This window comes from Triturus cristatus, chromosome 9 (genome assembly GCF_964204655.1).
Source record: "Triturus cristatus chromosome 9, aTriCri1.1, whole genome shotgun sequence".
NCBI classification, from domain to species: Eukaryota; Metazoa; Chordata; class Amphibia; order Caudata; family Salamandridae; genus Triturus; species Triturus cristatus.
The window spans coordinates 437,621,200-437,647,582 of record NC_140592.1 but is presented as its reverse complement, the minus strand read 5'-3'; the positions used below and the strand labels follow the sequence as shown (position 1 = coordinate 437,647,582).

General features: G+C 43.1%; 1 protein-coding gene across 1 annotated transcript; it reads left to right on the top strand.

The window, feature by feature from the left end:
- The first annotated feature begins 7,691 nt into the window (after window positions 1-7,691).
- LOC146798105 (forkhead box protein A4-like) lies at window positions 7,692-23,287 on the top strand. Its single transcript, XM_085627924.1, has 2 exons — window positions 7,692-8,089; window positions 21,076-23,287. Exons 1-2 carry the CDS (start codon window positions 8,021-8,023, stop codon window positions 22,264-22,266), a joined length of 1,260 nt encoding a protein of 419 aa, XP_085484050.1. The 5' UTR covers window positions 7,692-8,020; the 3' UTR covers window positions 22,267-23,287.
- The last annotated feature ends 3,096 nt before the right edge of the window (window positions 23,288-26,383 follow it).

Genomic DNA, 26,383 nt, shown 5'->3' with positions numbered 1-26,383 from the left:
TGCTGTATTTGGGTGTTAATCTGGTACAAATCAGGTGAAATATTTCCCCTGACAGCATTACCTTGAGTTAAAATGACAAAATAATGAAGTAATGCTAACCACAAAATGTGGTGCATTGTGCCACATAATTTACCTTTTGTTGCTGCATAATTTAGTCAAACCTGCCGCATAATGTTGTCCTCTTCTGCTGAATAATTCCAGTGGATCTGCTTAAAGCTTTATGGTGACAAAGCTCTATTCTTTTTAAGATGTAATGTAAAGGAGTTATCAGCTGGGATCTGGAATAGTGGATACACTTACAAAAATGCCTGCATTAGATACAGTTTGATTACTTATTACTAAAAAGTATATTTTGTAAGAACTTGTTTTATCTCATTCGCTGCATCATTTTGCAGCAGCCTAGCTTAGAGTATGTAAATACTCTTTTAAAATAATGACTTACATATTCACAGTGCTTTCTGCCTCAGGCTGGGACCTCATAGCACTATAAACAGGGTCATTGGAATTATGCAGCAGGAGAAGGCCAAATTATGCAGCATCGTTGACTAAATTCTGCAGCAAGCAAAAGTGAATTATGCTGCACATTTTGTGATAGCATTACTGCACTATTTTACTATTTTTACACTTGTTAACATTGTCCTGGCCTTTATTGCCCCTTATAAGTACCACATTAACACCCACATATAGCAATAAGCAACAGAAAGGTGACCAGTCAACCTTTAGAAATGGCCTTCCACTGTGAGGTAATTTGTGTTGCTGCATTTTTTAATCTGCAAATTATGCAGCAGACGATGGATTATGTGGCAAATGCGGGAAAACCATAACTATGCGCTGTGAGTGCAGGGTGAGCGTGAAAGTGAAGGGTGATAATGAGGAGTGAGTTGTCTGAATGCAGGGTGAATTCCCAGACACTTGAAGTTAATCAGCATGTTATTGACAGACATAGGGTTTTAGATATAATTTAAACTATTGCTATTATGGAATTCATCAGGGAATCAAGAGTGAAGGAAATAAATAATGTGCTGATCCTGCAACAAACTTCCAGTCTTATGATTAGTGTTGCCAGCTCATTATTTTGATGTTGCAGACGGTACAAAAGTAAACAGTCACCTAAAGCCCTATTTTCAGCACTTATCTGTGCCTACTTCGAAAAGTAAATATAAAGCACTTTTAAATGTGCTCTAGAGCTACCTGAGTGATTCATGACTGAGAATAAAAGGAACAGACAGAAAGTCACATTACAAATGAATACATACTTTTTATTTAAGACCCTATTTAGTGTCAAAGCAAGTTCTTTGCAGGCTCTTTAAACATACATGGCTGGTATTTTTTCTATTGGCAACCCTACTTTATATTCCTTTTCATGAAATGCATTTTCACACTACAGCAGTAAATTTAAAATACAAATGTAAGGAATTGGCAGAGTTGGGGCCTAGGGGGTACTGGAAAAAGAAGAAAAAAACTAAGCCTCCTAACCAGTTTCCAAAGGTATGAAAAACTCAGGCATGCTGGAGTCTTAATAAGACTCCAGACACTGCCCAGCAGAGCCCCCAGCAGCACACCCACTGACCTCTGGCCCTAAGGCACTCTGAGGGCTTCCGAGTAAATGAAGACAGCCTGAAAATGCCGCAAATAAACATGGCTGCACTTCCAGGCGTCTTCATTTACATGTGCTTGCAGAGGCCTTTGCGCCCCCCAGGGAACCCATCCACGCCCCCCAAGGGGGTCGCGCCCCACAGTTTGAAGACCTGTGCTCTAAAGAGACATTCCAAGATTAGGGATGGAACAAGAGTATGGTTCTGCTGGAAACGAGAGAGGAAGTCAATAACTAACATTATTCTGAAACTATATGGGAATGGTTTTTTCCTCTAGAGTTTCATGGAGTTTTTTTATTTATTTATTTATTTTTAAATCCTCTCACTGTAAACTGAAAGAAGTTTGCAAACCTGAAACAAAAATGAAGTGGGAGCAAACGTCTGCTAAAAGAAGGTTAGTGGTAGAAAAAAATTCCACTAAAAAATATTTTTTGTGGCAAAATGCTTTCACAGAAACTTTTTGGGCATGCAAATTCCCTTGCAAAAACATGTTTTTAAGGTAAGCCCGTCATACAAGTGAAGGAAAGCAAATTAAAAAATTCTGCAAACTTAGTCAACTTGATGGGTGAGGTTTGAAACTTCTACCACTGCAAATTCTCTTTGTAAGCAATAACCTTGGCATTTACAGATGGTGAAAACTGGCTAGAATATATCAGTAAACAGTTGAAAAGCATCATCCCGGGCTCCCTCCCTTTTGCAGCTGTCTTCTGCCAGATTAACCCACCATATGGCCAGGTATTGCCAAGTCCCCTACCATCAGGTTGACTCCAACCTTCCCTCCAGAGACCCAGGGGTACTTCCCACCCCCCCTTTCCCCTGAGGCACAGATAATAAATCATCATCCAACACAGATCTTGGATTAGGGCTCAGAGAACCCCAGCCGTATTTTATTAAAATTAAAAAATCATAATTAACATTTTTATAACATATTTTCAATGTGCAGAAAACCCACACATATTCAATAACTTTATACATTTCATATACAATGTCAAGGTCAAGGTCAAAGATATGTTTATTTAGATCATAATCTTTAAACAATACAAAACAATAAATATACTTTAAAATTGGTTCACATCAACGATCTCATAAACAATTTTACCAATTAAATATTCAGACCAAATTAAAAACAGATTAAACTCCTCTCGACCTATATGCATGTCAGTTAATAAATAAAACTCACTTCTTTATTGGTGGGTCTACTCCCTTCAATATTATAAAACCGGTTCTAGACAAGATATAAAAATATTTCGTTTTAAAATTCAAAAATTAGTTCTAGTTTATTATAAAACTCTGAACTGCCTTTATGAACTTCCCCAAAGCGATTGCAATTTCTATGTTGGGCATTTCTGTGATAAAATCGATCGCTTGTGCCCGGTTTCTTATGCCATATTTTACAAATATTGGGCGTAACCAAAGTTTGCGTTGCTCTAGGATAGTCAAACAGTCCAGCAGAATATGCACTGAGTCTGCTTTTGTTCCCAGGTTACATTTACAGCACCCTCTGGAATCGAGCATTTTATTTTTAATTCCTTTATTTATTAACCATGGGTTAATCCCAGTGCGGAACCTTAAGATCTCCTGTCTATACCATGGGTTTGGTAAAATATCCAAATAGGGGAACCAATTTTCATTTGCCCAGGAGTTCATCCTAAACTTTACTGATTTTTTCTTACTAGGGTATTCCTTGTCTGCCCTTTTTGAGACTTCTTGACCATTGTACTTTAACTCTTTTTTTGTACATTCTATCTTGAGTGACGCTCGACATAAGACCACTTTTATATTCTCAGCGGCCTGTACCACTTTCTTACTAAACCTTTTTGCCCAACTTAAATTACTTTGTTGAATCTCGTTACGACACCAATATGCAATTTTTTGTCCATTATCATTCTCCAGGCGTCTCCAAAATCTAATCGCGGCTACTTGTACTTGTACTCCCCACGCCATTGTTCCTATTTCTAATCTTAATGCTTGGATCATTGCTGATGGGGGTAGTGATAAAAGATTTTTCAGGCATTTTCCTTCCTCCAGGTCCCAGAAATCTTTACCGCTCAAATAAATGATTTCTGCTCCGTAGAGTACTTGTGATGGTATCATTGCATTGAAGGCCTTGAATAAAGGACGATGGGACATATCCCCGTAGTCACGATTAAACATTTTTAGCCCGGCAATTGTTGTGAGTGCCTTCGCTTTTTGGGCTTCTAGGTGTGTGTGCCAGTTTAATGTTTTATCGAACCACACACCTAGGTAACGGTATTCATTTACAGATTCTAATTTAAAGTCCCCTAAAAACTAATTAAACTTAATCGCTTTTTTCCCGAAACATAACATTTTCGTCTTATCTAGGTTTACCGTTAAAAACTTCTTTTCACAATATTCCTTAAAAAATGTCAGCTTCCTTTGAAGACCTATTTCCGTCTGGTCTACTATTACCAGGTCATCCGCATATAAAAGGCACGGTACCTTTTTGCCATTCATCCTGGGGCTTGCACTACCCTCCACTTCTAAGCCCTCAGGTAGGTCAGATAGAAATATGGAAAATAACTGGGGGGCGAGTACACAGCCCTGTCTTAGGCCATTTTCAATTGGTATTTTTGGTGTTAGTGACCCCTCCATGTCCCTAATTACTTGGGCCCAGGTGCCTCTATGTAGTTCTTTCAGTATGGTCAGCAGGTCTTTTGGGATATTTTTATTTATTAATAGTTCCCAGAGACATTCCCGGTCCACTGAATCAAAGGCGGCGCGGAAGTCTACGAAGCAGCAACAGAGCTTTCCGTTCTGTTCCGTCGACTTCCTTGCCAATGCCCATAGGGAGAAACAATGGTCCATTGTAGAGTGTCCTTCTCTGAATCCTCCCTGTTCCACGGGTATTATTGCACACTCATTGACCCAGGTATTTAATCTATTTAAGACTAATTTCGCAAATACCTTTTCTCCTATATCCAGGAGGTTTATCAGTCTATAATTTTGGGGTTCACCCATACTGCCTTTTTTATGAATAGGCCTTATTATTGCGCCCTTCCAGTTTGTTGGCATTTTGCCTTCTATTAATACTACTTGGAATAGCTGGGATAGGAACCTTGCCCACCATTTTGTATTAGATTTTAATATATACGCTGGGAGATTATCCGGCCCTGCGGCCCGAGTTAAGTTCATATACAATGTATTTACACATCTTTATGACTAACCTTAACACATGTCTTATACATAGCCATACCTCACCTAAACTGAAATATGTACAATTTGTTTTCTGCATATCCCGGATGAGCCTACGTGCAAGGTCATGACTGGTCCCAACTACTTGCTAGGTCCCCCTTCTTACCGGAGTGGCCTTGCGCAGGAGGCCCAGTTGCCTATCAGATTCCTTCCCTCAGCATCCCCTACGCCCACCAATACTACGTCCCAGGGACTGATGTTATGCCAACTTGACGCCCATGCGCCTGTGCGGGGATTGGCCCAAGGACCTGCCGGAAGCGGAACTTCCTACCCCCGCACCTTTCAGCCTACCGGCTGTAAACGCCCCCTGGAGTGTGATGAGAGACCACTGCCCCCCCTCCCCCGGCGTCCCCATTAAATAATGGGATGCCTACTAAGAGATGGAAAATTTGACCGACCAATTATGACCTTACTGCAGACCAAGGATACTCAAACATAAAATACGACAAGCAAAATGACGTCACCTTGTAATACAAAAAACATTTTGATATGACATACTTAGCACAACATTGCAATACCTGAAAATAAAACCAACAAAATTCAAATCTGCACGAGAAATCGTTACACAAAGCTTCCACATGAACATTTCCTAAAATTGCTGCCTCAGGATATGGTAGGTGGGGAAACAAAAGAGATGGTGGTTAAAGGTGACCTCCGTCACGGAGGCGTGCAGATCTTCCCAAGGCAGAGCGGCAAGGAAAAGACCTTGCTGTCGCTCTGCGCTCCTTTTAAAGGAGCTTCCAGCCAAGAATCTGGTTCGAACAGGTCCCTGCAGGATCCGGGACCTGTTCCTCCTACTTGGCCCTGGAAGTGCTTGTTGCGCTTCTGGGGCATTCCCAGGCTCATCCAATCACTGCCTGCGGGGGTAGGCGCCGGCCGTGTCATCGGCCTTGGCCTGACCCCAACCCCTGCAAGACACGCGTCCCGGTGACCGGGACAACCGACATATTCGCAGCATGCCCGAATTCCCGGTGGCGCCTGTTGAGGACACACTTGTTGTTCCGTTTTGGACATCTTTAAAAAGTCTCTCTGGTTGCTATTAAAAAAAAAATACTAAACAACCTACAACATATTGTGACCGGAACTGAAAGATTTTGTTATTGGGATTTGGGTGCAAGGAAGGAGGAGTCTATGAGGTTGTTAGGTGACATAGGCCATCGAGCCATAGAACGTCTATCATTTTACGTATTCTGTGCATCTTCCCTCCACGAATTCAAGGTAGCTGAAGCTAAAAAGTATGAGACTCGGTTGAACAAATTTAGTAGTACAAGAGATATAGCTATTGTCTGATATCTATCCTACTAATAAAAGTATATAACGGTTACATAACATTGCAAGAGTAGTTGTATCACAATTATGATGTTAGTACTATTATCAGCAACTCTGCTCCTGGAGCATAAACACAATACCCCGTCCGCTGTATACTCTACTCAACGTAATGCAGGTTTTTATACTGTTTTTTTTTTATATTTAATGAAAGATGTAGTTGAGAGTGTCACCCCAGAGTCAATATGTTAAAAAAAAACTATGAAATAATTAAAATTTTAAATTCTTATAGGTAAAAGCATCTTCTCTTTACACCACCGCTGGCAGGAAATATTGGTTAAAAAGTTGTGGTGAGAAAGGTCATATGAGAGAATGTTCCGATATCATGTTAGTTACTTCTATATCAAGGACAGGCCGGGGTGAGAAGAGAGAGTCAAATCCAAGCATGTTCTAATAACATGTTAATTATGTCTACAGGGAGGGGCAGGTTGGGTTATGCACAGATGGTCAGATCACAGAATGTTCTTATAATATGTTACTTAATTCTACAGGCAGGGACAGCCTGGTCTGTGGAGAGCTGATCATATCAGAGAATGTACTAATAGCATAAGTTAGTTGTACAGAGAGGGACAGGCTGGAATTTTTGAGATGTGATCATATCAAAGGATGTTCTGATAACATGGTTTAGATCCACAGGAAATAACGTGCTGGGCTATGGTGAGACCTTCATATCAGAGAATGTTCTGATGACATAATATACATCAATAGAGAGGGACAGGCTGGGCTGTGAAAAGGAAATACTATCACAGAAAGTACCGAAAAGGTGAGTTGTTCTACAGAGCGGGGCAGGCGGTACTGTATAGAGATGACCTTGTTCCTGGGGGAATGGCCTTGTAATAAGAATCACAATATATAAAAAAAATAGACAGTGTGGCTGTGCAGCGATGTCTCCATCAAGGGGACGTGCTACATCAAAGGAAGCTTCAGTAAAGGGGTGTTCTTAGCCGTGGATGCTTTTACAACAGTAGTTTCAGCCCGATCGGACAAGCTGTAATTGTTCGGGAAAGTGGCTTTTGGGTACACAGTACGGGTGGACACCGGGGCTTTTGAGGGATCGGCATGTCAGAGGGGAGGGCCTTACAAAAGTTGCTACAGCGTCTGCGTGTGGTACAAATAGAGACCGGGCTGCGGGGCGACAGACCCATTAGTGGCACGTTCTCATTACAGGATATTTTGTACACAAATAGAATCTTTGCTCGGAGGAGTGACAGACCTACGCGCGTGCTAAAATGGGGCTGTCCTTTAAAATGAATTACTACCAACGAGTGACCCTCTGGGACTGGGCAGATATTGTTAGTGAAATCCGACGAGAGATTAACTTGAAATTGTGTTATTTCACCCATATCAACTCAAACTTTGTTGCAAAGTGGACCCAGCGCCCTGAGCCAGCTGTGGGCATTAGCATTTTCATTAGACAGGGCCTGGAACGGGGGGTGGGGGGCTAACGAATTCATCTTCTCTTCTTTTAAAGTGATTTGGCTCCGCAGGTGGACAATAGGAAGAGCCGAGGGTGGGGGTGAGGAGAGGGGGTGTCGAAAGAGGATGGACGTGTCACAGAGGAGGAGGAGAGCGATTGTGGAGAAAAAAACGTGTGAGCCCAGAGGTGGAGGGGGCGGGGGGTCTGAAAGGGCCACTGAGGTGATAAAAAGCTGGGGACGGAGAGTCCGAGCTCAGAAGAGACCTGGGTGTCTGTAGGAATTCGTCGTTCGTCGTCTTGGGATCAGGGCCACCACTGGCGGAAGTGCCCCAGTACACAGAGTTTCAGCTTCCCGCACTGTTTTGGGGGGGCCTCTCCACCCCACCCTGCTGCCAGGGCCTCGGACCTATCCATTCTGCTTCTTGTGAACGCCACAGCACGAGACGAGGGAAAGGGCCAACTCCGGGCCATGTTGAGTGGAGTTAAACTGGAAAACCAAGCAGCCATGGATTGGACACACTTTTACCAGGACAGCGAGGTAGGATTCCGGTCCATTCGCGGGGTACCCCTGCTCCCAGATTCCTCTTGAGCCGTCATGTGGGCGGGGGTGAAAAATCATGCAATGGCACAGAGGGAAACAGACTTCTTCACTTTTTATGAACACAACAATATTTAGACGTGTGTTGGTGTGCTCCAATGAATTGTCCTATAGTTAGCAATATGTGGAAAGACAATAGGCCTTGTCTAGACTTTTCACTATACTAAGCGTGCAACTGTGTGAGATGTAGCCAACTTTGTATTTGGATTGAATCAGTCTGAAGCTGCCTGTCAGTGATTTATTTCGCTGTGTTATCATGGTTTTCTTCTCCCAAAAGTGACTTCTCGCACCCCTATTTTAGTTTAAGTTTTAACACAAGCTTAAGCTTTTGGCGACTTTTCCTTAGTCGGGGAAAACAGATCCCCTGGCACGCCCGAATGATGTTTCTGTCCAGTCACGTGGTAAAATGGGTAGATTAGGCTTGGTCTGTGTTGATTTTTCTCTGAGGTTGCGCAACACTTTCAACAGGTTGCACACTCCTGGTTCAGGAGTCATTTTTAGAAGGAGATAAAAAGAGAATGGAGCTCAGTGCATTCAACAGAATCACAAAGATGTGTTCATTTTTTGCCTGTGTCAAAACTGGCCCGTCATTTTACAAGCTGCACAAATTGGTTTGATCAAGATTGGTTTTAGATTTTAAGAGTACGCAAATTCCACCTCAAAAGTAATGCATCATCATTGTAAGTTATAATAATGTAGCACAACCCAGAGCACCCTCTGCACTTTTAATAATAATAATAATCAGAATAAAATACACGAATGAAGTTCCATAGCATGACAGCAGGTGAGAATCAAATTATAGCTTTGAACTGAAATACGTGTATTTTATGCTATGCTATTTGGATTTTAAAGCACAGAGGTGGTTACGTGGCAGGATGTTGATGCAAACTGAACTCTGTAGAATGCAAGACATATATAGAGAGAGGGCGCATAGCTATGTTAATCCTAAAGAAAGCCGTATTTAAGACCATTGCTTGTTTCTTGAACATGTCGCTTTAACTGTTCTTAATGGCGCAATAATTGGCGTAAACAAGAGCGCATTTTAGCCATCCATTGCCTGGCGATGTGGAAAGTCATTGTTAATGCCTCAGTTGTACCTATTCAGGTTCTATTACCCGTCATATCTCTCTCAGTCTTTCAATGTAAGGTGACAGCAGCAGCCTTTTCTCTTTTATTTCCTTTGCAACCTGGTGCTCGCAGTTGTTTGTATTGTATTTATCAGTGTATGCCCATGATCCGGTTACAGCTGAAAGTGGGCTGAAAGGGGGAGCCCTGCAAGTCTTCAGTTTATGAAAAGGCCCATGTCGCGTAGTGATCCAGAAAGAGTAATGAAGGGCCTCAAAAGAGTGACGGGGCAGAGACAAGGTTGCAGCAGGTGCCTTTCAGTGCCAGAGAGCATTTGAATCATGGCTGTAAGACTGGCACAAGTTTAGGCCTAACCGGAAGCGAGACATAAGCCTGCTCCGCGGGGGGCACTTGATTCCCAGGAGGCGACACAGCGCTGTCTGGTTGCCCTTTCTTATGCAAGGAAATGACCGTTTCCTGTGGCAGCGCCTTAGCATAGGGTTTACAGGGAGAGTCACAAAAAGAGGGGAAAACCTAGCAAATCTGATGCTAATGCGCACATTTCGGGCCTACTACAAGTGAGGCCTACAGGCTACACCCACGGCCCCAAGGTGAAATGACAGACGTGGCCCTGAGGCCCCAGGCTGAGGCGGGAAAGTCTGACGTTAGCAGCGAGTTATGATTGGTGCAGCAGGTGCAGTGGAGCCTGCGCCTAACAGCGCGAGGAGACTGTTCCCCAATTTATGGATTTCTTTTGCTACCTCAGGAAGGGACCTGCCATTGCGTGGATTGAGACCTATGGCTTTCTCCCGAGGTGTGTGTGGTGTGTCGCAGCAGGGACGGGGAGGTAGGGGTCGATTCTGCGGCCTTTTGGTGTCAAACCTTTAGGAAAAATGTCACCATTGCTTTAGCCAGAGGGCCAGCAGGAATGTTTCGGTGTTAAAATTACCGAGAGGCGAAATAACGATCCCAGCCCTTAGAAAGTGAGCAGGTGGCAGCAGGATCCCGACGTGACTCTGGGCATTTTCAGGGAATCGATGATTCATTTGTAGCAAAATGGCAATTGAACCACTTGACTAGGGCGGCAAAGGACTACAGTACCTCGGGATGGCCTTCTAAAAGTAGGACTGGGGAGGGGGGGAGGGGGGGGGGGGGGGCGCTAACTTGCATGCAGTACAGCCTATCTGAATTGGGAAGTACATTTGGTCTGACTTCCTGAGTCTATAACCCAGAAAAAACAGGGTTCTCATCCCGGCGTCGGCACTGCATAAAAAAATTATCGCGTGATTCTGTTCCTGAAAAATAAATGTGTGCAAAGTAAACACCCAAGTGTAATATTTAGTACTGCCAGAAGTACAGAATCTCACCTTTCGAACGCACCCTGGTTCTTGATTTCAGGTCTCAAACACACCACGCACAACACACTCTTGTAATTATAGCGCTTGCATTTAAGATGCTCCCGCTGCATCACAAATAGCACTCTAGTGTGAAATTCCTTATACGAGTTATAACTAAACCTTACCCCCACGGCTGCTTTCCAGGCTCCCAAAGCATGATGGGGCTCTGTATAGAAATACTTTATTTGGAAATAACACGAAAAAATACAATCAGCCCAGATTTTCTGGATTTCACTGTAAAAGACAAGTCTGTTACTTTAGTTTCAGAGCCTTTACACCAAGAAGAAAAGGGGCTTATTAGAAAATCCTAGTCGGGCCTTCACTTTGAAGCTTTTCAGACTAGTAAATTGAAGATTTTTTTTTACCACTATATCCCATATGTAGAAATTAAGCACTGGAATCCCTCCGCTCTCAAGCAATGGAATATATATCTATCTATCTATCTATCTATCTATCTATCTATCTATCTATCTATCTATCTATCTATCTATCTATCTATCTATCTATCTATCTATCTATCTATCTATCTATCTATCTATCTATCTATCTATCTATCTATCTATCTATCTATATTTTTTTAAAAGTTTGTTCACTTCTAAAAGGTATGACCTGTGGTGGGGCTGTTTCTATGACTCCTAGTCATGGGTACTCATTTAATAAATGACGTACGGAGCCAATCATACAAGCAGAAGTGGAAAGCCCTAGGGTAGATCCAGACCATCGTAACGGCTCATTAACCCACCGAGCTACTTTAGCTGCCAGCGTGCATATTTCCGGTATTGCCAAAGGTCGACATGTTCTCATGAATAAGATTTTTTTAAAGAGCAGGAACCCCGAACCTAAATTTAATGTTTACTACTCTCTGGTTTTTTTTAATTGAGAAAAATAAATGTATGTGCTCCCACCCTACATTTGACTGCGCAAAACCCATCCTAAACAATATTAATTTAAAAATAGCAGCATATTAATGCTCGTCTTTTGATGTTTTTGAGGTGCTCCTACTACTGCTGGCTGAATTTATGTTGTCAATACCAAATAAAATAAATATGTAGCCGCTCAGGTACATTCCGCCATGTTTGTGCTTCTTCAGAACAGAGGGCTAAAGAGGATGGGTGCACCTGCTCAGACAGCTTAGTGGTGTAGTGCGCATAGTGAGGTGATCTTATTCACTACTAACAAATTGGCTTGACATGATATATACTTTGCAGAAGACAGTTCGTTTTCTTTCTCCTGAGAGATGCCATTGAGCACAGAAAATGTCTATCAAAGTAAAACTTCATACAAAAAGTCTGCACATATTGTCCAGTTTAGATTGGCTCAAATATGTGAAAAATTATGTCCTGAAAGGGAGAAAACTTTCGACAGCTGTTTGCACATATAAACCGAGAAACTTTGAAGCCTTCGCAAAGGGTAAAAGTTGGAAACTGCAAAACCTTGCTGGCATCCCCCCACCCCCGCCTCCAACCACTAGTCACAATTCAGTCTGAGGCCTTGTGCGAAAAATATCTTAATACACCAGGTAATTTTTTGTCTGGACTAAGACTGTGTCAACTTTTTGGCTACACCTGCTTGGTGCCATAGGACCCAGTACACATGTAAAGGTGTGAACCAGTGTTGGCTGTGGAAATATTTCAGGGGTGTACAGAGGACGGTGATTAAGAGTACCGGGTGCAAGGGCACTGGGCCGTACCACTCATCTCTAAGATAGCTTCTTCTGTTCTATGGTGTCTCTTTAGTACATGCGCAATGTGTGGACAAAATCCAACTATTGTTCGATTTAGGCCTTGTAAAGAACATTTCTTGCAACTGGACTGGCATCTAGGTGCTTTGATGGCTCGACAGTGGGAATTAAGGTCTGATAAATTACATTTAGAATTATTTAGTCATGGCATAATAAATTCTTATTGGGTCTAGGCAAAATGTTATTTGCGCCGGAGTTACTTCGCTCGCACTCTGTTCCTGTGCTCTTGGGTAGGCATTTTTTTACCCAGTTACTCCAAATTACATGAAGGGCGTAATCTAATAATTTTAAAATGAATGAAAATTACAGGATTACACCGTGCAGGTAATTCAGAGAAAAATGCCAGTCCAGGAGCACAGGAACAGAGTCCGAGTGGCTGCTGCTGTGCCTGTTCTGTTGCACGCAGCGCTATTTCTTCCCATATAATGCAGCCTCAAGTTCATTTTGGATGTGGGGGTGCATTCTGCACTAAGAAAATAGCGCAAAATGCAGGATTACGTTCCTTGCATAATTCTGAGTAATCTCGCAGAATTTTGCTGTAATTTCACATTGTTACACTACAGCAAATTACACCCACCCCAATTCTAACTCAAGGCCCACCCCTAATTCTAACTCAAGGTGATCGACCAGGTTTATTTTATTCGTAAATACCTGCTTAACATCCTAGTTGCGGTGAACGCCATAAAACATTACGATACATTAAAATAATTTAATATCAGATGTTTAAAGCTCACCTTTTTGTTTTGTCTTTATAGTTTCTATTTTCAGTTCTACAGTTGCTAACATGCAGTTTTTCCTTAATAAATCCATATTTTGAGCAGCCAAACACTACATTGTTGTTTCTATGGTCTTGCAGCGCTGTCTGGTTCAAGTACCTTCACTGCCTGGTCTTGAGGATTCCATCACAGACTGAAATTTGTGTTGTCTTTTAGTTGGATCATCAATAGAGGGGATGTGGCTCAAATTACACATATATGCTTGATTGTGTATGGTATACATAGGAGATATATGGATACGAATGGTAGATAGCAACCGTCAGGCTCACCATGCCAGCTATTTTTCTTTACTGTTTTAACCTCTCAGCAGCGTGAAATACTTTACATAAGATCATGGTGAAGAGAGTGGGCAAAAGTGCAAACATTTGTATCACTAAAAATGCTTAATTTTTGCGAAGTTTACGGATATTAAATGAAATACGCTTCAATGGTTCTCCTTGTGATAGAAGGATAAGCCTCACACACGTAAGTCACTCAAAATACTGGCGGGAAACGGACGCCTTTCAGAAGCAGCACACATCAGTTTGAGGGTTCTTGCAAGATATTTTCTGCCCGAACCAGTCTCCATTGATTGAAAAGTCCATGCAAAGGCATGATCGCCTGAGGAGAAAAATGTTGTGCAGTACGCCTAACCCTAAAAATTCAAATTATGCTGGTGGCGGGATTACACTGGGCCCAATTTTCAAAAGTTTTTGCATGAGGAAAATCTCACTCCTAAATCACAGAATCTGGAATTTTATCCTTTCAAATGGGATTCGTTCACACAGGAATTCCACTACTGTTGTGGAATTTCCCTGTAAGTCAATCTCTTACTAGGGGAGGGTTTGTGAAACTTCCTAGGTGGGCCTACCAGCAAAAGTTGGTGAACAACCACTGATTCATGGGTATTTGATATGAGGCTGAAGGTCGTATGGCTCACTACTTAACCCTCACCTCCTGTACATGTACTCCAATTTAAGTATACCAGTAATTGAACTCTCAGAGTGTCAATTAGAAGGGAGTGATGGTGGTGCAGGGAGGTGGCTTCTCCACTGGCAAAAAATGCTTCTCTGAGGAGAAACTTTATACACAAGCATTTTCAGGAGTGATAGCAAATTTGCGTTACATTTCTGTAAGAGGATATTGCCATCTGTTACATTTCCCTATAGAGAAATACCCATGCTTGTGACACGTCCAGGGAATCTGCGGCAGGTAAACCGTTCCAGGAGATTTCCAGGAATTAAATCCGAGATTACATTTGTGCAAAGTTGGGTGCATATTGCGCTCTTGTTGGAAAATAATGACTTGTCCGGATGTCACACCTGTGCATATCGCCAAGACGCAAGCACTCCAGTTGCATTTAGAAGTGAGAAAGGGGTATCTATACACAAAGGCTACGGGAGTCGACTAAGTACAGCGCAGTCAGTCAGTTTCAGTTTAAAACTAAGTACAGTGCAGTCGGTCAGTTTCAGTATAAAAATATTATCTTCATTGTAAGTGATTTAAAAAAAAAACGTTGCATTCAAGAAAATTGAAAATTTGTCTAATTATCTTCTAACACCTGATGAAAAAAGGCAGTCACGTTTTCTTAAAAACTTAAGCAAGAAACAAAATATTTAATGAGTTGATTTTACTTTTAAAAAAAATTGAGCAATCAAACACTTTGTCAGCAGATTTCTCTTCTTTTGCATAACAAACTTCCTCCAACGCTTTTTTGCGAGATTGACAATGCATGCACCGCTGGTAAAGTGTTGCCAAGTTTAAAAAACGTTAAACATCATTAAAATATTTTATATAATTTTTCTTACTCATACATGTATCAAAATAATTGAAAGAGCATTTAAGTATGTATAAAATGTACAACACACCCCTGGGGAGTCCGCAGTACCAAAAGTCAATGTTGGCCTTCCGCTAGACATTAATGCCAAGCATTTTAAAGGCAGGTCTAAAGGTTCAGTTTAGATTGCTTCAAAAGTGAGTAATGTTATATCATGGCAGGATGAGTTGATGCCAGTTAAATGGGATGTCGGGGATCGGGAAAGATGGTCCCGAGAACTGTTGACCTAAGACATAAAAAGCTAGAACCTTGTCATCTGCTAAACCCCCCTTCTGAGCAGAGACAGTATCTGTTTCTACCATGTTTTCAAGTCCTGATGGTATTGGACAGTGTTTATATGTCCCAGGACAGTGGTTTGCGCTATATATATATATATATATATATATATATATATACACACACATCGCCCATGAATGTAATCCAGAGGGATGCACTTGCATAGTTCGGACTTGAGTGGGTTTGCTGAAAAACAGCACAATAGCGCTAACCCTAACTCGTGAGCAAGGAGTGGGTTAAACTCCAAAACGCGGTTGGTCTTTTTCTTTGTTGTCCGTGTGTGAAATAAAATATATGCTCTGCTGGAAAATCGAGTGGCAGCTCTGTTTAATTTTCCTGGGTGATCTATACTTGTATTTGCTGCAGTTTGTGCTGGATTTATGAGGCTCGCTACCTTGCTGACCACACCTCACTTGGAGAGGCTCGAGCATTCGCAACATAATTTCTTGGATATATATATATATATATATCCAAGAAATTATGTCGCGAATGCTCGAGCCTCTCCAAGTGAGGTGTGGTCAGCAAGGTAGCAAGCCTAGGTAATGTGATCAAGACTGCTTGTGTGCAGTCGAAACGCGTCATGCTGGGCACTTGCCTGTATAGAGATTTTTGCACTCGCATTTGCACTTTATAAATCTGCAACAATAAAAAGAAGAATTGAATATCCACGTTGTGGTCTGTACCTGGTTGGTGTGATCGAGACTACGATTACTGCAGGATGGTGGTTTATATATATATATATATATATATATACTTACATAGCCCATGAATTTAATCCAGAGGGATGCACTTGCATTGTTCAGACTTGAGTAGGTTTGCTGAAAAACAGCACAATAGCGCCTTCCATGTTCATCGTTGAAGCACTGTGATCACTTCACATGCCAACAGGAGTGCTGGCACAAGGCTAAATCTGTGAGAAAAACATAATTACTATTATCATTTTTAGTTGTCTTTTTTTTGTGCCGGGCAGCATGTTTAGCATGAAACCCATCCTGAGAAGAATGACGAATACGTCAGTTAGGTATGACAGGATGGCTCAGTTTGCCGCTGAAACAGGAGGTTATCTGCAAGTCTAAGTTCAAATACTGGTAGTGCTCGGTCGGCCCGCTATCCTTCCGAAGTCGGTAACATCAAGGATATTCTTCAGTTGTTTTGTAGTAAAGCCAGCTGGATTCTAAAATCATCTTTTCCATGGAGTGGTTACGGGTTTTGAAGTTTTTCACTTCAAAAAACGTCTTCTCCCTTTTTAGATGGCTGAATAGAAAAAGGCTTTGGAAAGTGCAGTGGTTCCCCAAACTGGCACTTTATTTTACTTCACTCTCTTGCATAAGCCAATTTTAAGATATGATCACATCTTACAAGAGATATTAAAGAGATATACTTTTGTGAGCACAATCTTGTACACACAATAAATAATTGCACCTTTAAACAGCTTAAAACAGATGTAGATACGTAGATTTTCAGGGTAGGGGCCACTTCTAGGCCCATCCAGTCTGAACACATCCTTGCCAGTTGCAACAATGTATATTCCAGTGTCTCTAGCACTGTTTTTGGCCTGACCCTACCTTTTGTTTTTCTGTTTCTGCCTTAGGCTTTTTGCAATCTGAGCTGGGGTCACCAGAAATTAGGAAAACCTTACTGACTAGGCATATTCCACCAACCAGATTAGCATTCCATATTTTTTTTTAATTTAAGAGGTGGCTAGCGTAGATCACAGTGATTTATGACTTGTGGACAGTTCATGACCTTTTTCGAACCCTTCCATATGGCAGTGGATCGTTTAAAGTGCGGACAATCTCCAAGTGTAGGTTTATGCAAAATGTGCCTTACACATTTATTTTCCTCTTTTTTCTTCCTGTGTAAATAATTTTATATGGTTGTGTTAGGGTAAATGCTTACACTACGTCCACCACTTACACCAGTTTTTTGGTCTGATGCTAGCCAATATCTTTTGATTATTCTAAAATTATATTTATAATATGCTGGTAGGAGTTTTCAGTCAGCCCTCTTCACCTGTTGATCTGGTATTGTGTCGTTCACATTTTTCTTGTACCCACTACAGCATACAGAATTAGATAGTGGATCAGCCCAATTCCATCACTAGCTAATGTCTCTGCGAGTAACGCCATTCTGCCTTTTCTCAAGGCACAACTTTACAACAAAAAGCAGCTCTTTTCAATGCCAGAGACTACTTCTATGGTTATTTTGTCCCCACATGTGCCCCCGGTAGAACCAACCAGTGTGATAGACCACCGAGAAGGGCCTTTAGAAGTTGCAAAACTTTTCAACAACCATGAAGATCACCCTTGCCTTACTCAATGATCCACAGATGAGTGAGTTTCTAAAGGGACATACATTAATAGTATTTCAACTTCATTTGAAATCACTGATTTGACTCTAATTGTGCTCCAACCATGTTTTTCCGCAGCAGTTATTTCCAGGCCAAACCTGGAAGAATTTGTATGACCGTAAATGTGCAGTTCAGGGAACACGATGAAGTAAAACCAACCATAGAGGTTCGCTGGTGCTCGTGTGACGCAAAGTGACACAAAGCATGGGACATGTGGCCTAGTGGCAAGAGCTGCCGCTTTTGTTACCTGGAATCTTGGTTCGAATCCCATCTTTGGTGCTTGGCTTAACATTTTATGATTCTGGGAAAATAATGTAATCTCTCTGTGCCCCAAAAAATGTAATGTGTGTGAACGTTTTTGTGCAGTCTCCTAAATTGATGTACACAATCTTGTAGATGGTCTGCCAAACTTCCATCATAACATACAGCACTCCCTTGCATCATAGCTAAGTTCAAAGTACATAAATGCTAATATAGAAAGCATCGTAGAGTACAACAACAGATCAACTTTCTCTCAAAAAAAGCTTTTTTGCAGTGAAACTTGACCTTTTTGCTGCACCGTGACCCTTTGCACCACAAACCTGCTAATGTATCCATGTGGTTGGGGGAGTATCTGTGGCCGAGAAGCACAAAAGCTTTGGGCTTTGGTTCAAAGCCATATATACTAAAATAGAGTGATCTAGATTTTCCCCAAATCCTTATGCGAAGCAAAAGCAGGTTTAAGCCAGAGGTCAAGTGGTATATCTCCTCGTATGGTTACATTACAAGCCTGACACCAGTGTTGGAGTCCAAACACAGGAATTTGTACTGGATGGATGGTGCACCTCCAGGGCACATCCTACATTACACATCGCAGAGTCCACTTTGCTCCACAGCCTAAGGCTTAGCCAGATTTAGGGGCAGATTTATATCAGACTTGCGCCCCTTTTATGCCGCCGTTGCGTCACTTTTGTGACGCAGTGGCGGCGTAAACCGTGCGCCATGTTGCGCCCCATTTACATCGTGACGCATCTATGGAGATGCGTCACGGTGTAAAGCCCTGCGCCACATGAAACCTGCGTCAGGTTTCATGTGGGCGTTTCTACTCAGGGGGGGGGGCGTTCCGTCGCAGGAACGCCCCTGAAAAGTGACTCAGTGAAATCTATAAGATTTCACTGAGTCACTTTCCCAACGCTGATGCGTCATAACCCTGCGCCTGCTTGAAGCAGGCGTAAGGCTTGACGCACCATGTTAGGGATAGGGTAGGTTGGAACAGTGCTGAAGTTGCGTCGCGCTTGCGACGGAACTTCAGCACTGCGCCAACCTTACGCCGGCAGATGCGTCACGTATCTGCTTGTCCTTGCGCCACGATGCACCGCATTGAAAATGCGGCGCCTCTGCGGTGGCGCAAGGGCAAACTTGCGTGACGCATCTTCCCAGGCGCATCCATGCTGATTTGCAGGGATGCGCCAGGGAACATAAATCTGCCCCTTAGTGTAAGCACCACCATCAACATCTTCAGCAAATGGCTATTACTAAATCTCGTGCTGCGCGATTTTACATGAAAGAGACTAAATCTGGACCGAAGTCTGTTACTGCATATTATTCCCTATTACCAGGTGGCAAACTCGGATTTAAGTGTGTAAAAAAACATCCAAACACAGCATGCAGCAGTATTCCCCATTACAAAAAATCCACCAATGTAACCTCCCCATCTTTAACAAGTGCTCAACAGGTTGGCAACATGGTCAAGAAGGCAAAAAAGTGGAATTCATTAAGCCACCCAAACAGTCCTGATTAGGAACTGTGAAAAATTCGCACTTGTTTCCAACTTGCACATGGTGCTTCCACCAGACTTTTGCTGGTAGTAAATGCGCATGCACATAAAAAAAAAAAAACACCCAGCAAGAATGCGTGCGACAGGAGAAGAAAATCCATTTGCTAATGTTTCGTGCCAATTTTTTGTATACAGAGGTCTGAATCAGGAAAACCCCCACCTGCTTGTTGATGCAAATATTATTTGCTTGGAGTACTTTTATGCCCTCAATGTGCACCAGCGTCTACATTAACCAGTTAATCGCTTCCTTTTAAGGCCTATTTCTTTATGTTTGCTTCTTTGTATATTTCACCCTCCTTTCTTTTCCAGCACTCTTCCATCCCTGCGTCTTTCTGTCTTTCCCTCCCACTTTCACTCACTTTACCTCAATATCTTCCTCCTTCCATCAGAATCCACTTTAGATTCCTTTCTATGTTTGTCACATTTCTGTTTGTGTTATGCTCTCTCTGTCTCTAACACCGCACCCTTATGCTTGCATCCTTTCTCTGTTCCCTTACTACTCACTTTCTGTTCACTTTATTCACCCGGGCTCTTCTTACTATTTCTCCTTCCATCCCCATCTCATTCGGCAAGGTCTCTTTCGGCAAGGTTGTTCCCGACCTCACCCACCTCCTTTTGTACTGCCAGGTTCTCAATCCCTGCCCATCCCTTCTTTGGCATCTCTCTACCATTCTTACTTTCTTTCCCTCTTCTTACCCACGATCCCCTCATTTCTTTCCCCGTTTCTCCCCTCCCTCACTGGGCTCCTGGACCTGGTGTCCTCAGTCTTCCCGCCTGGGGGGGCTCCTGCCACCCCCTGCACATTCCTGGGACGGGGCATTGATCTGAGCCGGGTGCTGTAAGCCGGACTCCTGCAGGGTGGGTGGCCCAGGGGGAGGCGGTCCCCTCACAATGGAGAACACCAGGCCCCTGACCCCATCAATGGCTTTACGCCCCTCCAGAACACACAAGCGGCGGGAGCCCTCAAAGGCGGCCAGGCCCAGATTTACCCGCATTTGATTGATTTTGGATCCGTTTCTTGGCTGTCTGAAAGGGCCCGCGAGATTGCTTTCCAAGGTAGCCGCCGCCGCCTGTCTTGTCAGCAGTTCAGCTCCGGGGCCTGAGAGCCTCTGCGTGAGGAGCGGAAATTCGTCCGCTCTACAAGTCTTCACTATAGAGACGACAGACGACCAGAGAGTTGGAGTCAGGGAGACGGACCAGCCATAGGACAGAAACAGGAAGACGTTTCTAAAATGTCAGTCAGTCTTGGACAATTCAATACAACTTGATTGTGTAGATTGGCTCAACACAGTATTACGTTGTGGATAATTACGTCAAACGTATTTTAGCTACGCCTCTCTGTTCTTCTTTGATTCCATTTTCATTTTTTGTACAAAGGTTTTGATACGCTATTAAGTTCAATGAGGTTAAATTGAATTATGAGATGTGTCCGCAGGTTGCTGAGCAGCTCTGGGCACCAGGGCAGTGATTGTGCAGAGGGCTATCTCAAAACGTTTGTTCAAGCAAGCATAGCATTCTAGTTTCAAGTGAAAGGCCATATCGAGGTCGATTTTATCTCACAAACTTCTGTTCAGCTATTTAAACATTCGGACACTGCATAAAGCTTAAGTTTACGTTTACGTAAGAACTTGTTTTATAACCAATGTGGTTGCTTCCTCTTCCTAACTCTGGTTTTGTTTTGTCTTGTAGGCTTACTCCGGGATGCACAGTATGTCATCATCCCTCCCCAGCAGCTCGTACATGCCCGGTGACATACATGCAGCCTCAGCCGGCATGAACTACATGAACCCAGGGCTTGCCAGCTCTCTGCCGGGCATGCCGGGTGGGGGCAGCCCTGTGAACTCCATGGCACCCAGCTCCTTGAACATGTCCTCCCCGCTCAGCCAGTCTATGAATGTGGCTCCTCAGGGTTCCTCCTCCTTGACACCATACTCGCCCATGAACTCACTGGCATACGGGCAGGGCGGTCTGGATTATCAGCGTGATCCAAGGGCATACAGGCGCAACTACTCCCACGCCAAGCCTCCGTATTCCTACATCTCTCTCATAACCATGGCCGTGCAGCAGTCCCCCAACAAGATGATGACCCTCAATGAGATTTACCAGTGGATTACTGATCTCTTCCCTTACTACCGGCAGAACCAGCAACGCTGGCAGAACTCCATCCGCCACTCCCTGTCCTTCAATGACTGCTTTGTGAAGGTGCCACGGTCCCCCGAGAAACCAGGCAAGGGGTCCTACTGGACTCTCCACCCAGATTCGGGCAACATGTTTGAGAATGGCTGCTACCTGCGGCGGCAGAAGCGCTTCAAGTGTGAACGGAAAACTGGTCCCAAGCGGGTGCAGGATGAGACTAGTTCCCAGCAGTCGAATGAGGCAACAGTGAAAACATCAGATTCCCCGGCTCCTAGCAGTGACGCCAGCTCTCCTATGCAATCACCTGGGTTGCCTTCCGGCCTGGAACACAGTCAGGGGATGATGCACCAGCAGCATCCTAGCATGGCAGCCTCCTCTCCAAGCCTTAGCCCAGTTTCGGATCAGCGTCAATCCCCAGACCAGCAAATGTTCCACAACCTGGGGCCAGCCAATGATGACTTCCTTTCGCAGCTAGGTGCTGAAGCCCACATCAAGCCAGAGACCCTTTCGCTCAGCCATCCGTTCTCCATCACCAATCTTATGTCCTCCGAGCAGCAGTACCATAAGATGGACGTAAGACAGGCCCATGAGCATATGATGAACTACTCCAGCTATGGTTCTGTTGGTACTGGCGACTATCACCCCATGACTATCAAGCAAGGGCTGGAGATGCCCCCAATCTCCTCTGACTCTGGCTCTTATTACACGAACATGTACTCCAGACCCCTGCTTAGCTCCTTATAATAAAGTGCCCCACCCTATTGTACATACTCCATGTTGCAATATTTAAATTTGTACTATTTTAAAAGCTCTGTTATTTTATATGGGGCAAGGTGCAGGACTGTACATTTTTTCTGAAAGGTTTTTTTAAAGACATTTTGGGATTTTATAGTGTTGTTATTATCAAGTGCATATTTATATTGACATGTTTGTGTGCATGTAATAATCGCACAAGAACAAAAATGCACAGACACAATCTCTTCAACCCACATTCTGGTTGTCTTCCATAACCCTCTGTGCTCTCTAAAATATACCAGCATATTCCACTGTTTCACATGTCAGGGACAATTTAAAATAGGCTTGCATGACTATATATAGTATATGTGAGGAAGGAACTTGAGAGATAGACCTTGAGAAACCTCAGATGTACAGAGAGCGAAGCAAGTACCCAGGACACAAGGACAGTCAAAGCCCCCCTGGTGTCATGATGGCTTATTACATACTGGGACACCATGAGTTTACAAGAAGGAAGAAAGGAAAAGAAAACACGAGTCACGCCATAAGAGACAGAGTACACTGAAGGAGCTGTCATGAGACATGCTGCGCCCTTGATAAAGGGATATCCACATCTGAAATTTCCTAGTACACCTGTGCCCAAGTATTCAAATGATATCCCAATTTCATATTCATAGGGGCCCCAGCCCACCCTAGCAACAGAGTTTATAAATCTTTTGGAAGACATTTTTTTATTTACTGTCATAATCACCAATTTGTTTATTCCTCCTTTAGGATAGTAACGCATTTTTGGGCTACACAATATCATCAGAAAGCCTATTTTGAAAGGGATGGGAGTTGGCTATAGTGCTTTTTCTTATAAAAAAATAAAAATAAAACTTTAACAAATTAATTAATATTTATTAAGGCCTGAAAAGGCTCTGTTTATGTATAGGTCTGTGTTTCCTTCGTTGATCTAAAACCCTCTTTCTGGTATTGGGGTTTAATGCTTGGAATCAAGGAAAAAAATTGTATTTGATTCTCTAAAATAAATGCATTTTGTAATTTCTCAGATATGTCTCAGCAATTTTTTTCCAGCTACAACGTTACTTGTTGTTAGCTCAGTACTTTAGTGGGTTGTTTAACGTGTCGTTAAAATTTCCTAAACGTGACCAACTGTAGTTTTACCCTTAAACGTTTGGTGCTCTAGGGCTTCATCCCAGGAGCCAAGTGAACATTACCTGACTAGAAAGAAGAGTTACAGTAGGAGTACATTTGTGGTGGCTCTGGTGTTGTTGCAGTCTCATATCCCATGCCTTCTTCATTTCTAACCGGTGTTTGATTTGTAAAATAATAAGTGCCAAGGCCCTTGTCAGGAGGCTACTTCATCTTTCACCACACATTTCCCCTGCCTACTCTGGCGCTAACAACTACTAACCATGATACTTCTACATGGGAGACAATTTGGACTATACCAGGCCGCCCAAAGCGATAGGAATGACTTGGACGGCTGGTATTACTCATTTGTAATAATTATTAAACAACTGTTGTTGCGTTCATTTCAAAATTAGCCAGATAGCGCCACCATGTGGTGTACTATCATAAGTATCTGCGCTGACAATTAAGTGCAGGAGCTGAGTAAGTGAAGCCACCGGCTCAAATTAAGAACTGCTTCCATCTAACCCTCATACACTGATTTATCTGGCTTCGTTCTATGCAATCCTCCTGCGTGCCTTTCTGTTGACTGTAATGCTCTGAATACAGAGCCTGGAACTGTAAGGGCTCTCAGGGCTCATACCGTTTCTTTTAAATGTTGTAATGTGATTGGAAATTATGGCCAGATGAAAGAGTCACGATGAGCCGGTATCTATTCAGTTCTATCTCCTTGTCTACTTCTGATGTTCCACTCATATGTGTGACTCTGAAATTACCTTGGCAGGACAAATATTTGGTAAACCATTTGCATGCCAGCTGCCACTGTTTGAAGGAAATTCACTTTTTGATACATGTCATAAAACAAAGGCTGACATGATTGACAGTTGGCAACTGAATTCTAATTGATAATTACAGCAAAGAAATATAGAAAGCCTTAATTTTTAGGGTATTTTTGTAAGCCAATATAAAAGTGAAAAACATGCATTTAGATTCTGTGAAGCACTGTGTAAAGTTCAGAAAACACTACTGCCTGTCAAGCCACAGCAGAAAGAGATGCACTGTCATCAAGGGGCAAACATCAGTCTATTGCTAATAAGTTCTTGGTAGAAAGAACTTTCTCCTCCAGGGTTTAAATTTGCACCTGAGTTGGTGCACCTTCACCTGTTGTGAGGACCTCTTGCTTGTTGGGGCATATTTACAAGCCCCTATCGCCACAGGAATGTCACTTTTTTCGATGTTACTGGTGCGATACGGGATTCGCCTTATTTACAAGGCAGCGTTAAGCCACATTAAGCGGCCGTGCAAATAAGGCATCCTTACATGCTATACTTAAGGGGTGGGCAATAGGTGTTGAAATGAGCGTTCCGCCCATTGATTTTGACCCTGCCCCATATACTAGGGCTGGTCTTAACATGGTGCAACTAGGACAAATGCTGTTTTTCTCCTAATTTTTGCTGTTTCTATGTGCATTGTTCAACACGCATAAAGACAGCAACACACCATGCTTGATTGTTTATGTGCAGGAAGGTGTTCCTTCCTGCACATAAACAATCATTTAAAAAAGACCAGTTGCAACTTCTGTGTGTGCTGCACAAAGCAGCACACACAGAAGTTACAAATCGCCATTTAAGATTATTTATGTGCAGGAAGGGACACCTTCTTTCACATAAACAATCATTTCCACAACGCAGGCACCCTTGCAATAAGGTGCAAGGATGCCTGTGTTGGCACTAGGCAGCTTTAATTAGAGCCAGGCAGGGGGAAACGTGGGCTGCACCGTATTGTTGTGAATACGGTGCAGCCCTGCGTTTCAAAAATGGCTGAGCGGGCGTTGAGCCAAGAAGGCTAACACCGTGCTCCGTCATATTCCTTGTAAATATGCACCAATGTCTTCTGCCTGCTTCTTCATGTTATGTTTTGTTAAACTGTCTTACAACGTGCCGACTCCTACGGATTATCCCAGAGCGGGTGACGAGCATAATGGCGTAGCCTAGCGTTTAGCTCATGAAGAGGCAACTAAAACAACCAAGTTAAAAAAAAAAAATTTAACATATGTGCTAAATATTGTACATGATAAAAACTGCACATGGGATTTTTACCAGGTATAATATTTATCAGATTTAAATAATTTCCACATTTGTTAAACACCGATCGCACAAGGTGCAGAAAAAATCATAATTGTGAACATTTACAATCAATCAATCACAGGTTTGTTAAGCGCAACTACTCACCCGAAGGGGTCTGAAGGCACTGAGGGGGGGATTCACGCAGGCTCCTGGATGTTCATGGAGATTCGTTGAAGAGCCAGGTCTTGAGGCCCTTCAAGAACCTGGGGGGTGCTGTTGTCTGTGGGGGGTGGACAGGGAGGCTGTTCCAAGCCTTGGCCGCAGGAAAGGGGAAGGAATGCCCTCTTGTTCTGGTCGTCTTGATGCGTGATACCGTAGCAAAGGAGAGCTGGGCTGAGTGGAGGGATCTTTGGGTTGCGTGGAACAAGAGGCGATGGTTCATGTAGGCAGGTCCGGTGTTGTAGAGAACCTTGTTGGAGTAGGTGAGAAGTTTGAAGGTGATTCTCTTCTCAACAGGGAGCCAGTGTATTGTCCGCAGGTGTTGGGTGATTGGGCAGTGGCGCAGCAGATTGAGGACTAGTCTGGCGGAGACCAACTAGATGTTCTGGTGTTTGCGTGTGAGGTTCTTGTTGATCCCGACGTAGAGTGCGATGCCTTAGTCCAATCTGCTGCTGATGAGGGCATGGGTGATGGTTTTCCTGTGTTCGAGGGTATCCAATTGAAGGTCTTATGTAGGAGCGGAGGGTGTGGAAAGAGGAGGAAGGGATGCCATTGATTTGGTGGTCAATTTTGAGTTCAGAGTCCAGTATGATTCCAAGGTTGTGTGCACCGTCGGTGGGAGTGGGCTGGTTTCCGAGGGCGGGGGAACACCAGGTGTCATTCCAGGCATTCGGGTGCAGGCCCTTGAGAAGTACTTTGGTCTTGTC

Bases quoted from the DNA above. Each gene is read 5' to 3' on its own strand.
- LOC146798105 (XM_085627924.1), top strand. From the start codon at position 8,021: ATGTTGAGTGGAGTTAAACTGGAAAACCAAGCAGCCATGGATTGGACA. The intron at 8,090-21,075 runs GTAGGATTCCGG...TTTGTCTTGTAG, and splicing joins ACTTTTACCAGGACAGCGAG to GCTTACTCCGGGATGCACAG.